The sequence below is a fragment of the Tachysurus fulvidraco genome, chromosome 15, assembly GCF_022655615.1.
Source record: "Tachysurus fulvidraco isolate hzauxx_2018 chromosome 15, HZAU_PFXX_2.0, whole genome shotgun sequence".
NCBI lineage: Eukaryota > Metazoa > Chordata > Actinopteri > Siluriformes > Bagridae > Tachysurus > Tachysurus fulvidraco.
The window spans coordinates 22,766,219-22,781,218 of record NC_062532.1 but is presented as its reverse complement, the minus strand read 5'-3'; the positions used below and the strand labels follow the sequence as shown (position 1 = coordinate 22,781,218).

The following is a 15,000-nucleotide window of genomic DNA, read 5'->3' as shown; positions in this document are numbered from 1 at the left end:
CACAATTAGATTATTTGTTCATTTTTAAATCTATCACTGTCCACTTTATTAGGACACCTGGTCATTCGGCAGCTCTGTTTTAGCTAATGAACACATACAACATCAGACTGAAGAAAAAGTCTGATCTCTGGGATATTAACACTGATGGTTTATAGCAGATGAGCTGCTTGGACTATTTCAGAAAATGCTGATAACCAGCTGGGATTTTCACACACAACAATCTCTAGAGTTTACATAGAACTGTGTGAGGAAAACATCCAGCAAACTGCAGTTCTGGACTAATATACTGCTGTCTGTGGTAGAGAGAGAGAGAGAGAGAGAGAGAGAGAGAGAGAGAGAGAGAGAGAGAGAGAGAGAGAGAGAGAGAGATCATTGTTTTGCTCCATGTTTACAGGATTATTACAGGAACCAGTTTCTTAGTTCACCCTTAATGTAAATAGCAGGCAGTGTGTAAATGTATTATTCAGCCATTATTTGCTGGTGAATCATTATTTCATTCTTTCATGGTCAGTAAGTGATTTATCATGGACACCACTGTGGTGGATCGGAAGCTAATCCTGGGAAAGAACCCAGTAGAAACTAACACGCAAACACACAAGGAGAACGTGTGGATCTCCACACAGACGCTACTCTCCTCTCCTCTTTTTTACTCTCTTCTCATTTACTCTAATCTACTGTCCTCCCCTCTACTTTCCTCAAATCTACTGTCCTCCCCTCCACCTGCTGCACCACCCTGATATTCAGCTTCAGACCCACACGTTCATTTTGTTTAATGGATCCTCACGTTGCTGTTTCTTTTTTTTTACGTGTCTTCTGCCCTCTGGCGGTGACTGAGTGAACTGCTCTATGAAATCCTGTTGTACAGCTTAATATAATGTAAATAAAACTATATATTAAAAACTAACATTACTAAAATATTTTATGTAATCTCTTTTACGGTCATTGCTATAATAGTGTCCCTGGAGCCGTCTACTGTATCTATACAAAACAATAACATATCGTATTGAGTTTTATATGACATCAAATACTATCAGAAATAAACAATACTGTAAAATGTGTCGATATTTTATCACACCTGCTCGTTATTACAGATATCGTGACATATTTACAGTGACTGATTAGTTTGCTATTTTATATTTTACACTTTAAAAAAAGAAACAAAGCTCTGTTATTGACTCCTCGTCCTGCCTGCCTGATTCCCATCCAGTCCACAGTGTCGATAACCGAGTAACAAATCTGGACGTTTTGTTGCCATTACGCTTCTGCGTCATCCGTTATATTATAGTACTAATATATATCTAGCACTTAATTAGTCAAAGTGGCGCTGGATGAATCGAACCTAGGTTCTAGGATTTGTTTAATCCTACTGAATTGTTTGTGTGGTGTCTTTATTACCACTAGGTAAGTTGCTGTTTTTTGTATCGTTGAGCTAAAAGCGTTAGCATGTAGGCTGTGTCCCAAACGACGAGTTGCTCCCTTTATGCGCGCGCTACATCCGGGTACTAATTAGCCGCTGTCACACTCTATCTAGTGCACTCCGTGTTTAATAATGAAGCGATTTGCGATGCGGCCGTGTTAAATGTCATGCTAGGAAATCCTAACTAACAGTGATTAATAAAACTTGATTCGGTTACAAGAGCTTTGTTTATTCATTCTGTTTCAGTATAAAAAAAAACTTACTACATCGAATGATGATGACTTAATATTAATGTTAGTTAGGAGTTAGCATGTGTGGCTAATTTATTCTGTATAACAGTTAGCGTTAGCTTTTAGCTTTAGAGCTAACAGTTAATGGGAGCTGATAGCCACCAGATTAGCAGAGTGCAAGAGTGACATTTACAACACCCCCCACCCCCCAAAACAGTGTTTCCATTTATTAATTTGTGTGTGTCAATTTCCATTTATCTGTGTGTGTGTGTGTGTGTGTGTGTGTGTGTGTGTGTGTGTGAGAGAGAGAGAGAGCGAGATTGAGATTATGACTGGTGGTGGTTGTAAGTGTCGCCTTTTTGGACCCCTTTATCATGTGTAATGTTGCTCCCATATAAAACAGTTCAGCACAAGCCCAGACATGTTTAGGGACATGATTAAGGACAATGTCCTGTCCAGAGAAAAACTGTTTCTTACCCAGATACAATAGTGCTATTTTCTGATTGGCTGTTTGTAGCCTCTTTTTTTGATTGGCTGATAAGTGTCATGCTCCAGGTGACACGCTTGACTCCTGCCCGTTTCCATAGAGACAGCGGTGCGGACTGATACGTTTTGGGCGCTGCGACTTAGACTTATTAAACATATGATAAATAGTCAAGAAGTTTTTCTGCGTGAGAAATACGATGTGTGGCGTGAGAGCGTGAGAAAAGACCGACATGAGGGACGTCACTCTCAGTGTGTGACACTTGACAGCCCTGCATTTAAACAGATTCTTGTTCTGGGTTCTATGCGAATGATGTGTGATGTAAAGTGATCACACTAATCGATTATCTCAGATCCTTCCCGGGGCTCGTGGTCCGACGTTTCTTCGCTTCCCCGTTCATGACTGTAATTGGCACTGATTGGATGAAGGACAGTGTCACAGTCACCAGACCCAAACATGTGGCACAAGCTACAAAGAGACACCTTTTATAGAAGAGTAACGATTCGTATCCGATGTCCGGTTTCTTCCTCTGACGTGTCTGTTATGGAACTGAATAGAATTGAACCGTTTATTTCCAGCGCTCATGGTGACCCTCATGGACTCGGCGCCCAAACCCGGAGCCTCGCAGGTTTCTGACGTCGTGTTCGTCATCGAGGGCACGGCGAATCTCGGGCCCTACTTCGAATCCCTGCGTAAGAACTACATCTTACCTGCGATCGAGTAAGTCTGGTGAGCTTGGATTGATTCGTCTAGCACATATTACACGTTCGTTAACCTCCTGATTGCACGACTGCAGGTACTTTAACGGAGGTCCGCCGGCTGAAACGGACTTCGGAGGAGACGTGAGTCGCTGCTTGTGATTCCTGTGTGTTTTCTCGTGTGTCAGTAGAGTGTACTGTAACCCTTCTCTCTGACAGTATGGAGGGACGCAGTACGGACTGGTCGTCTTCAACACGGTGGACTGTGCTCCCGAGTCTTACGTCCAGTGCCACGCCCCCACAAGCTCCGCCTTCGAGTTCGTGTCGTGGATCGACAGCATTCAGTAGGTCCTTTGTCTGATTTATGGCTAAACACGATGCATCACAGCCCTATGAACATTCGAGCATCATCTCTGTACGTTCTTCGTTACGTGCGTTCAGGTTTATGGGAGGAGGAGCTGAGAGCTGCAGCCTCATCGCTGAGGGACTCTCCGTCGCGCTGCAGCTGTTTGATGACTTTAAGAAAATGCGGGAGCAAATGTGAGTGTTTTATTTATCTATTTTATTCACGTAAATCCAGAGAAACACATTGTTGCCAAATCTTATTATCAGAGGCGTGGCCTCAGTGACTCATAATGAAAGGGGTGTGGCTTCTCTAAAAGGATCTCTGAAGTGGGTGTGGCCTCGTCACCTGGCAGTTTGTTTGAATATCTATTAAACACATGACCTACATTTCTGTAAAGGAGGTGTGTCTGATAAAAGGGGTGTGGCCTCTGGATCTGTCAGTTACATTAAAGGAGGAGTGGCCATTGTTCATCATTCTAAGTATACGGGGTGTCTGTGTGTCAATCCCCACACTGATTAATTCTCCCACTGTCGTCTTTTTTTCAGCGGTCAGACTCACAAGGTGTGTGTGCTGCTGTGTAACTCCCCTCCCTATCTGCTGCCTGCCGTCGAGAGCGTCAGTTACACGGGCTGCACCACAGACAGCCTGGTGCAGATCATCCGAGACGTGAGTCACTGTATAAAGATACAGAGCTGTGGCATTAACGTGACTCTGTGACAGTCCTGAGATTTGAACACAGAACCTTCTCTTCTTTTTCAGAGAGGAATCCATTTCTCAGTGGTGGCCCCACGGAAGCTTCCGGCCCTCCGAGCGCTGTACGATCGAGCTTCACCTATAGGGGCCCCCGAGCCAGCACACCCGGAATACAGCCAGGACCCGTTTCACATGGTGTTAATCCGCGGCATTGCACTCCCAGGTAACACGCGCACACACACACACACACACACACACACACACACACACACACACTGTGTACTGTGAGCGATATGGAGCTCTGTGTTTGAATGTTATTTATGTGTCTGTGTGTAGTCGCTTCTGGAGGTGGTTCTGGATCTGTCGCTCTCAAACCCGTTCTGGTCCAGCAGCCCCTACCTGTCAATCCGTCTCCCATCTGCTCCGCCTCCCAGCCGCCACCTCCAATCAACACCTCTCACGCGTACCCAGGAAATGTGAGCTAACATAAACACAGCTTACAGAGTGCACTGAGTTCTGGAAACGTATGATGACTTATATTCTCTCTCTCTCTCTCTCTCTCTCTCTCTCTCTCTCTCTCGCTCTCTGTCTCCCCCCCCCCCTCTCTGTCTCTTCCCCCTACCCCCCCTCTCTCTCGCTCTCTGCCCCCCCCCTCTGTCTCTTCCCCCTACCCCCCTCTCTCCCTGTCTTTTCCCCCCTACCCCCCCCCTCTCTCCCTCTGTCTCTCTCACTTTTCCAGCCTTCCTCTCAGTCTCTGAACGCGGCGGCGGCTGCAGCAGCGATGGCCGTGGAAGCCGCCAGTAACCAGAAGAATCGCTGTACGTACACTTTCACGCTCCTCCGTCATTCCCTCAAACCTGTTCGGTTTCCCGGTCACGATGCTACCGACACCATGTTTCAGTGCCCTCGGGGTTATTGGTGGTGTTGAGTTTCCATATTAACGCTTTGCTTTTAAGTGTATTTTTGAACTTATCGTAAAACAAAACAGAAAAAAACGAGTGATAAATGTAACGTATCTTTTTTCCCCCCCAGTCACAGTCATGATGAACCCTGGTCCCCCATTCAGTAACCAGCCAAACCTTTCCACCGGAGTCAAATTATCACCCGCGAGCCAGCCCAGCCTATCTACAGTCACCACAGTGTCCACACCCATGTTACCACAGCAACCGGCTCCTCCTCCGGTCCCACAGCAGCCACAGCCACAGGCTCTGCCTCCCGGGCAGCCCGTAGCCAATCAGCAACCGCCTCAGGCTCTGCAGCAGCCTCCTCCAGCCAATCCGCAGGCACCGCCGTCCTCTCAGCCTGGCATGGTACGGACACACACACAGTACGCGACGGGGTAGTTAATAAAGAGGGCGGACATGGGCTTGGGGCCATGAACAAGTGTAACTCAGTGGGACAGATTATATTTATTTATTTATTATTTTGGAAGAGCACCGAGCCGGGACGTCCGCCAGGGCACGCAGGTTCTCCTGGGATCGCGAGTGTGAACGCATTAGTTTCCCTGACAGGACATATTTGTAGTTTCTCTTCTAGAACCATTTGTTACAAGAGAACACAATGTAGACACACACACACACACACACACACAATCACTTCCTGTGTATTGATGCCCTGAAGAGACCATAAATAACGTGACATTTAGACTGTACACCTGGAAAGTTCTGGTAAATTAAGCACTAAGTAACTGTCACTAATGATGTTTCTGTTATACGAGCACAGAAACACTGCAAGCAGCGAAGCCTGAAGTTTAAAGCAGGAGACGGATTGTTTAGATGCACCTCTGGCACTCGGATCAGAGACAACACACGAAGTGACCGGGTGTAAAAAGGCCCTGACAATTTAAATCACACACATATTTGACACGTGAAGAGTTTTTAAACTCGAGTGCGTCAGAAACAATTAAATATAAAGTACGTGATGTATAAAGTAAAAGAAAAGGACAAAATAATATTAAGTATATATTTATACATTATGTGTTCATCTCTGTCGGGTCTGGAGCCTGGAACATGGAATTCATCTGAAATGTAGCTGAACTTTAGATTAAGAGTCCTGTAATGATTAAAAAGTAATATGTTTATGTAAAGCCCTGTTACAGCACCTACTCTATCTATCTATCTATCTATCTATCTATCTATCTATCTATCTATCTATCTATCTATCTATCTATCTATCTATTTATTTATTTTTCTTTCATGTCCTTGTTTCAGCCCGGAGTTTCTGCACCACAGCCTGGAGTCAATCCCATCACTGGTCCTCAAGCTCTTCCTAATAAAGTGGTGGCCTGGAGTGGAGTTCTGGAGTGGCAGGAGGTGAGGAGTGTGTGTGTGTGTGTGTGTGTGTGTGTGTGTGTGTGTGTGTGTGTGTGTGTGTGAGGTGTGTGTGTTTTTGTATATGTGAGGTCTGTGTGTGTGTGCATGTGAGGTGTGTGTGTATGTAGGGTGTCTGTGTGTGTGAGGTGTCTGTGTGTGTGAGGGGTGTGTACAGTGTGTGTGAGGTGTGTACAGTGTGTGTGTGAGGTGTGTACAGTGTGTGTGTGAGGTGTGTGTACAGTATGTGTGAGGTGTGAGGTGTGTGTTAGGTAGGTGTGTGTGTGTGTGTGTGTGTGTGTGTGTGTGTGTGTGTGTGTGAGGAGTGTGTATGTGAGGTGTGTATGTGTGTGTGAGGTGTGTGTATGTGAGGTGTGTGTATGTGTGAGGTGTGTGTACAGTATGTGTGAGATGTGTGTATGTGTGAGGTGTGTGTACAGTATGTGTGAGGTGTGTGTACAGTATGTGTGAGGTGTGTGTACAGTATGTGTGAGGTGTGTGTATGTGTGAGGTGTGTGTACAGTATGTGTGAGGTGTGTGTACAGTATGTGTGAGGAGTGTGTACAGTATGTGTGAGGTGTGTGTATGTGTGAGGTGTGTGTACAGTATGTGTGAGGTGTGTGTATGTGTGAGGTGTGTGTACAGTATGTGTGAGGTGTGTGTACAGTATGTGTGAGGTGTGTGTATGTGTGAGGTGTGTGTACAGTATGTGTGAGGTGTGTGTACAGTATGTGTGAGGTGTGTGTATGTGTGAGGTGTGTGTATGTGTGAGGTGTGTGTGTGTGAGGTGTGTGTGATTGTGTGTGTGTATGTGAGGTGTGTGTGATTGTGTGAGTGTATGTGAGGTGTGTGTATGTGTGAGGTGTGTGTATGTATGTGTACAGTGTGTGTGTATGTGAAGTGTGTGTATGTGTGTACAGTGTGTGTGTATGTGTGAGGTGTGTGTACAGTATGTGTGAGGTGTGTACAGTATGTGTGAGGTGTGTGTACAGTATGTGTGAGGTGTGTGTGATTGTGTGTGTGTATGTGAGGTGTGTGTACAGTGTGTGTACAGTATGTGTGAGGTGTATGTATGTGTGAGGTGTGTGTACAGTGTGTGTACAGTAAGCGTGAGGTGTGTGTATGTGTGAGGTTTGTGTACAGTATGTGTGAGGTGTGTGTACAGTATGTGTGAGGTGTGTGTATGTGAGGTGTGTGTACAGTATGTGTGAGGTGTGTGTATGTGAGGTGTGTGTACAGTATATGTGAGGTGTGTGTGAGGTGTGTGTACAGTATATGTGAGGTGTGTGTATGTGTGAGTTGTGTGTACAGTATGTGTGAGGTGTGTGTTGTTGTGAGGTGTGTGTATGTGTGAGGTGTGTGTACAGTATATGTGAGGTGTGTGTATGTGTGAGGTGTGTGTACAGTGTATGTGAGGTGTGTGTATGTGTGAGGTGTGTGTACAGTATATGTGAGGTGTGTGTGTGTATGTGTGATGTGTGTGTACAGTATATGTGAGGTGTGTGTATGTGAGGTGTGTGTATGTGCGAGGTGTGTACAGTATATGTGAGGTGTGTGTGTGTGTATGTGTGAGGTGTGTACAGTATGTGTGAGGTGTGTGTGTATGTGAGGTGTGTGTACAGTATGTGTGAGGTGTGTGTATATGTGAGGTGTGTGTACAGTATGTGTGAGGTGTGTACAGTGTATGTGAGGTGTGTGTATGTGAGGTGTGTGTACAGTATGTGTGAGGTGTGTGTATGTGTGAGGTGTGTACAGTATATGTGAAGTGTGTGTATGTGAGGTGTGTGTACAGTATATGTGAGGTGTGTGTACAGTATATGTGAGGTGTGTGTACAGTATATGTGAGGTGTGTGTGTACAGTATATGTGAGGTGTGTGTGTACAGTATATGTGAGGTGTGTGTATGTGTGAGGTGGGTACGGTATATGTGAGGTGTGTGTATGTGTGAGGTGTGTACAGTATATGTGAGGTGTGTGTATGTGTGTGTATGTGTGAGGTGTGTACAGTATATGTGAGGTGTGTGTATGTGAGGTGTGTGTACAGTATGTGTGAGGTGTGTGTGTGTATGTGAGGTGTGTGCACAGTATGTGTGAGGTGTGTGTATATGTGAGGTGTGTGTACAGTATATGTGAGGTGTGTGTACAGTATATGTGAGGTGTGTGTACAGTATGTGTGAGGTGTGTGTATGTGTGAGGTGTGTGTGTGTGTGAGGTGTGTACGGTATATGTGAGGTGTGTGTATGTGTGAGGTGTGTACAGTATATGTGAGGTGTGTGTATGTGAGGTGTGTGTACAGTATGTGTGAGGTGTGTGTGTGTGTATGTGAGGTGTGTGCACAGTATGTGTGAGGTGTGTGTATATGTGAGGTGTGTGTACAGTATGTGTGAGGTGTGTGTATGTGTGAGGTGTGTGTATGTGTGAGGTGTGTGTATGTGTGAGGTGTGTGTATGTGTGAGGTGTGTACAGTATATGTGAGGTGTGTGTATGTGTGAGGTGTGTGTATGTGTGAGGTGTGTGTATGTGTGAGGTGTGTACAGTATATGTGAGGTGTGTGTATGTGAGGTGTGTGTATGTGTGAGGTGTGTGTACAGTATGTGTGAGGTGTGTGTACAGTATGTGTGAGGTGTGTGTACAGTATGTGTGAGGTGTGTGTACAGTATGTGTGAGGTGTGTGTATGTGTGAGGTGTGTGTATGTGTGAGGTGTGTGTATGTGTGAGGTGTGTGTATGTGTGAGGTGTGTGTATGTGTGTGTACAGTGTGTGTGTATGTGAAGTGTGTGTGTGTGTGTGTACAGTGTGTGTGTATGTGTGTGTGTATGTGTGAGGTGTGTGTACAGTATGTGTGAGGTGTGTGTACAGTATGTGTGAGGTGTGTGTATGTGAGGTGTGTGTACAGTGTGTACAGTGTGTGTACAGTAAGTGTGAGGTGTGTGTATGTGTGAGGTTTGTGTACAGTATGTGTGAGGTGTGTGTATGTGTGAGGTGTGTGTACAGTATGTGTGAGGTGTGTGTACAGTATGTGTGAGGTGTGTGTATGTGAGGTGTGTGTGTGAGGTGTGTACAGTATATGTGAGGTGTGTGTATGTGAGGTATGTGTACAGTATGTGTGAGGTGTGTGTACAGTATGTGTGAGGTGTGTGTACAGTATGTGTGAGGTGTGTGTATGTGAGGTGTGTGTGTGTGTGTGTGAGGTGTGTACAGTATATGTGAGGTGTGTGTATGTGAGGTATGTGTACAGTATGTGTGAGGTGTGTGTACAGTATGTGTGAGGTGTGTGTACAGTATATGTGAGGTGTGTGTATGTGAGGTATGTGTACAGTATGTGTGAGGTGTGTGTATATGTGAGGTGTGTGTACAGTATGTGTGAGGTGTGTGTATATGTGAGGTGTGTGTACAGTATATGTGAGGTGTGTACAGTATGTGTGAGGTGTGTGTGTGTGAGGTGTGTGTATGTGTGAGGTGTGTACAGTATATGTGAGGTGTGTGTATGTGAGGTGTGTACAGTATATGTGAGGTGTGTGTATATGTGAGGTGTGTGTACAGTATGTGTGAGGTGTGTGTATATGTGAGGTGTGTGTACAGTATATGTGAGGTGTGTGTACAGTATGTGTGAGGTGTGTGTGTGTGAGGTGTGTGTATGTGTGAGGTGTGTACAGTATATGTGAGGTGTGTGTATGTGAGGTGTGTGTACAGTATATGTGAGGTGTGTGTACAGTATATGTGAGGTGTGTGTTTGTGAGGTGTGTGTATGTGAGGTGTGTACAGTATATATGAGGTGTGTGTATGTGAGGTATGTGTACAGTATGTGTGAGGTGTGTGTACAGTATGTGTGAGGTGTGTGTACAGTATATGTGAGGTGTGTGTATGTGAGGTATGTGTACAGTATGTGTGAGGTGTGTGTATATGTGAGGTGTGTGTACAGTATGTGTGAGGTGTGTGTATATGTGAGGTGTGTGTACAGTATATGTGAGGTGTGTACAGTATGTGTGAGGTGTGTGTGTGTGAGGTGTGTGTATGTGTGAGGTGTGTACAGTATATGTGAGGTGTGTGTATGTGAGGTGTGTGTACAGTATATGTGAGGTGTGTGTATATGTGAGGTGTGTGTACAGTATGTGTGAGGTGTGTGTATATGTGAGGTGTGTGTACAGTATATGTGAGGTGTGTGTACAGTATATGTGAGGTGTGTGTACAGTATATGTGAGGTGTGTGTACAGTATGTGTGAGGTGTGTGTGTGTGAGGTGTGTGTATGTGTGAGGTGTGTACAGTATATGTGAGGTGTGTGTATGTGAGGTGTGTGTACAGTATATGTGAGGTGTGTGTTTGTGAGGTGTGTGTACAGTATATGTGAGGTGTGTGTTTGTGAGGTGTGTGTATGTGAGGTGTGTACAGTATATATGAGGTGTGTGTATGTGAGGTGTGTGTATGTGTGAGGAGTGTGTACAATATATGTGAGGTGTGTGTATGTGAGGTGTGTGTACAGTATGTGTGTGTATGTGTGAGGTGTGTGTACAGTATGTGTGAGGTGTGTGTTTGTGAGGTGTGTGTACAGTATATGCGAGGTGTGTGTTTGTGAGGTGTGTGTACAGTATATGTGAGGTGTGTGTTTGTGAGGTGTGTGTGTACAGTATATGTGAGGTGTGTGTGTATGTGTGAGGTGTGTGTACAGTATATGTGAGGTGTGTGTGTATGTGTGTGTATGTGTGAGGTGTGTGTACAGTATATGTGAGGTGTGTGTGTATGTGTGTGTATGTGTGAGGTGTGTGTACAGTATATGTGAGGTGTATGTGTGAGGTGTGTGTACAGTATATGTGAGGTGTATGTGTGAGGTGTGTGTACAGTATATGTGAGGTGTGTGTGTATGTGTGAGGTGTGTGTACAGTATATGTGAGGTGTGTGTATGTGTGAGGTGTGTGTATGTGAGGTGTGTGTATGTGTGAGGAGTGTGTACAATATATGTGAGGTGTGTGTATGTGAGGTGTGTGTACAGTATATGTGAGGTGTGTGTACAGTATATGTGAGGTGTGTATGTGAGGTGTGTACAGTATATGTGAGGTGTGTGTATGTGAGGTGTGTGTATGTGAGGTGTGTGTACAGTATATGTGAGGTGTGTGTGTATGTGTGTGTATGTGAGGTGTGTGTACAGTATTTGTGAGGTGTGTGTATTTGAGGTGTGTGTACAGTATATGTGAGGTGTGTGTGTATGTGTGTGTATGTGTGAGGTATGTGCAGTATATGTGAGGTGTGTGTACAGTATGTGTGAGGTGTGTGTATGTGAGGTGTGTGTGTACAGTATGTGTGAGGTATGTATGTGAGGTGTGTGTATGTGAGGTGTGTGTACAGTATGTGTGAGGTGTGTATGTGAGGTGTGTGTATATGTGAGGTGTGTGTACAGTATGTGTGAGGTGTGTGTATGTGAGGTGTGTGTACAGTATGTGTGAGGTGTGTATGTGAGGTGTGTGTATATGTGAGATGTGTGTACAGTATGTGTGAGGTGTGTATGTGAGGTGTGTGTACAGTATGTGTGAGGTGTGTGTATGTGAGGTGTGTGTACAGTATGTGTGAGGTGTGTGTACAGTATGTGTGAGGTGTGCGTATGTGAGGTGTGTGTATGTGAGGTGTGTGTACAGTATGTGTGAGGTGTGTATGTGAGGTGTGTGTATATGTGAGGTGTGTGTACAGTATGTGTGAGGTGTGTGTATGTGAGGTGTGTGTACAGTATGTGTGAGGTGTGTATGTGAGGTGTGTGTATATGTGAGATGTGTGTACAGTATGTGTGAGGTGTGTATGTGAGTTGTGTGTACAGTATGTGTGAGGTGTGTATGTGAGGTGTGTGTATGTGAGGTGTGTGTACAGTATATGTGAGGTGTGTATGTGAGGTGTGTGTACAGTATGTGTGAGGTATGTGTATGTGAGGTGTGTGTACAGTATGTGTGAGGTGTGTATGTGAGGTGTGTGTATATGTGAGATGTGTGTACAGTATGTGTGAGGTGTGTATGTGAGGTGTGTGTACAGTATGTGTGAGGTGTGTGTATGTGAGGTGTGTGTATGTGAGGTGTGTGTACAGTATGTGTGAGGTGTGTATGTGAGGTGTGTATATGTGAGATGTGTGTACAGTATGTGTGAGGTGTGTATGTGAGGTGTGTGTGTGTGTGTGTTTACAGTATTTATGTCTGATGAGCCTCTTTAGTGTCACACTGAAAGGTTTATGAGCTCAGATCACTAAAACAGAGAGCAGGCAGCAGCTCACCTTCACTACAGTGCAGTAACTCGCTCACAGTGAAACACGCCCTTTCATTTCCTTCAGATCGAAGACACCGTTTAGTGAAACCAGGGTGCCAATACTTTCAAGTCAGGGATTCATGACGCGACTGAATGTGCGTCTGAAATAAAAATAAATGACACGGCTCATGACGTTCTCCCAGTTCGTCTGTGTAAATCCGTTTTGGGGCGGAGCTATGCATATGAGCTGCAGGTTGTTGTCATGGCAATGTTAAAATATTCGCACACGCCTTTGCTTCTATTCATCGAAGGTGTAAGAAAACGAGGCTGTAATCAAACTACTTTATTATGGGATGTTGCCGTAACTTGACTCCTTTTTCACTGGATTTATTTCACAAACAGGTTATTCTTAGATTCTTTTAAATTTTTTTTTAAATAATTATTTATTTTGCCGAAGACGATGGCGAGCGTTTAAAGACGTTTATCTGAGACTCCGGTACACGGTTCGGCTAATAAAGGCCCGCGGTCGTGTTTCCACCTCGTCAATAACATTGATTAATGGAGCGGAGTGACGGGATTGATTGACAGAGACGTGTAACACACACTGACACTCACTGATTAGGACATTTCATTAGCGGTGTGTGTGTGTGTGTGTGTGTGTGTGTGTGTGTGGAGGGACATTTCTCACAGCTCCTTTTATTACCCACGATGCACCTCTGGGAAGTGAGCGGCACAGTAAACAGCCCCAAAGAGCTTTAATAATTGGTCAATAATTTAATGTGCTGTTGCTAAGATAAGGGAAACGATGCGCTGTGAGAACACACACTTACTGATACGTCTGCAAAAACACACACCGGACCATTAGGCTTCTCCTGATTGGCCATCGATCCACCATTAATTTGTTATCGACAAAGGAGGAGAGGAAGTGTGTGTGTGTGTGTGTGTGTGTGTGTGTGTGTGTGTGTGTGTGTTATCCAGCAGGGTGTCTGATCGATGTGTGATGTCATGTCCATCTTACCCTGAGTTTCACCATCAATCTGTGTCACTGACGTGTGTGTGTGTGTGTGTGTGTGTGTGTGTGTGTGTGTGTGTGTGTGTTTGAACAGAAGCCCAAAGCCTCCTCCATTGATTCCAACACCAAACTGACTCGCTCGCTGCCGTGCCAAGTGCAAGTCAACCAGGGAGAGAACCTGTGAGTACTGAGCTCAGCTCCCAGCATGCTCTGCTCTCATATGTCATTATGTAAACACACACACCCACATACACACACACACGCTCACACGCTCACACACTCACACACTCACACACACACACACCACACACACACACACCACACACGCACATACACACACCACACACACACACACGACACACACATCACACACATACACACACACACACACACCACACACTCACACCCACACACATACACACACATACACACATATACACACCACATACACACACACAGAGACACACATCACATACACCTCACACACTTACACACACATACATACACACACACACACACCTCACACACACACACACACCTCACACACACACGCACACACACACACACACACACCTCACACACACACACACCTCACACACACACACACACACACACACACACACAGCTCATACATGTATAATAAAGTTAGTTATTTTTAAACTATATATGTTTTTTAATTAACACACAGGGAGACATAAGTTGAATTATTATTATAAAAAATATCATTACATGAAGTTTTATTCAAAAATGATTTAAATACATGTTTAAAATAATTGTATTTTTTTTAAAATTACATTTAATTACATTTAATTTTTTTATTATTTGTAATGCAATTATTTATACTTTTTTAAAACTGTGAATTTTTTTACAGAAAAAAAGAATAGTTAAAAATTTTATGACAAACGTTTTCAGAACTAATAACAATAAGTGAGCAGTTTGTAAAATAATAATAATAATAATAATAATAATAATAATAATAATAATAATAATAAGAAGAAGAAGAAGAAGAAGAAGAAGTCAGTCGAAGAATAAAAAGAGGTTAAGTGAGTTGTTCTCAGGCGGTTTACAGTGTCTCAGCTCTACAGGTTTGTGTAGACGTGGATGTGACGGATGATTGGGTGGTGTTTTGCAGGAACACGGAGCACTGGCCTCAGAAGCTCATCATGCAGCTCATCCCTCAGCAGCTCCTGGTGAGTACAAGGGGAAAGAACTAAAAGCCTTCGTTTCTCTCTGTGATCCGGGGGACGGGGATTAGAGGTAGGCAGGTGAGGACACGCACCGACACGCAGACGTCTGCTCGGGGGTTCAGGTTGAGAGTAATGGAGTTCAGAACAGGCGGCTTCAGAACAGCAGGACCGTCCCGGTTATGAGCTGCCCTTATTTTACCAGATAATCAGTCGCAGGAGTGTGAGACGTGTCTAGATTTAAACCTACACACTAAACACACGATGACGGTGAAGTTTCTGCTGCAGTCGGTGGGTCGTGAGAATTGTCAAACAGATCGTAAACTTCAAGAGTTAAATCCTTTCCTTCAGATGACGTTAGAGCCGGGCGATAAAACCATAACGATACGTATCGTGATAGACACGTGAT

The 15,000-nt window shown here is 44.5% G+C and overlaps 1 protein-coding gene across 4 annotated transcripts in view; it reads left to right on the top strand.

Moving 5' to 3' along the window:
* The first annotated feature begins 1,194 nt into the window (after positions 1-1,194).
* Positions 1,195-15,000, top strand: part of med25 (mediator complex subunit 25) — a 27,023-nt gene continuing 13,217 nt past the window's right edge. For all 4 annotated transcript variants that reach the window (XM_047800969.1, XM_047800968.1, XM_047800967.1 and 1 more), the window contains exons 1-13: positions 1,195-1,401; positions 2,710-2,851; positions 2,928-2,973; positions 3,049-3,173; positions 3,271-3,369; positions 3,721-3,841; positions 3,935-4,091; positions 4,205-4,344; positions 4,608-4,686; positions 4,901-5,178; positions 6,079-6,180; positions 13,502-13,587; positions 14,540-14,597. In XM_047800969.1, coding sequence (XP_047656925.1) covers positions 2,715-2,851; positions 2,928-2,973; positions 3,049-3,173; positions 3,271-3,369; positions 3,721-3,841; positions 3,935-4,091; positions 4,205-4,344; positions 4,608-4,686; positions 4,901-5,178; positions 6,079-6,180; positions 13,502-13,587; positions 14,540-14,597 — 1,428 coding nt within the window. In that variant the 5' untranslated portion in view covers positions 1,195-1,401; positions 2,710-2,714. The remainder of the gene's footprint in view (positions 1,402-2,709; positions 2,852-2,927; positions 2,974-3,048; positions 3,174-3,270; positions 3,370-3,720; positions 3,842-3,934; positions 4,092-4,204; positions 4,345-4,607; positions 4,687-4,900; positions 5,179-6,078; positions 6,181-13,501; positions 13,588-14,539; positions 14,598-15,000) is intronic.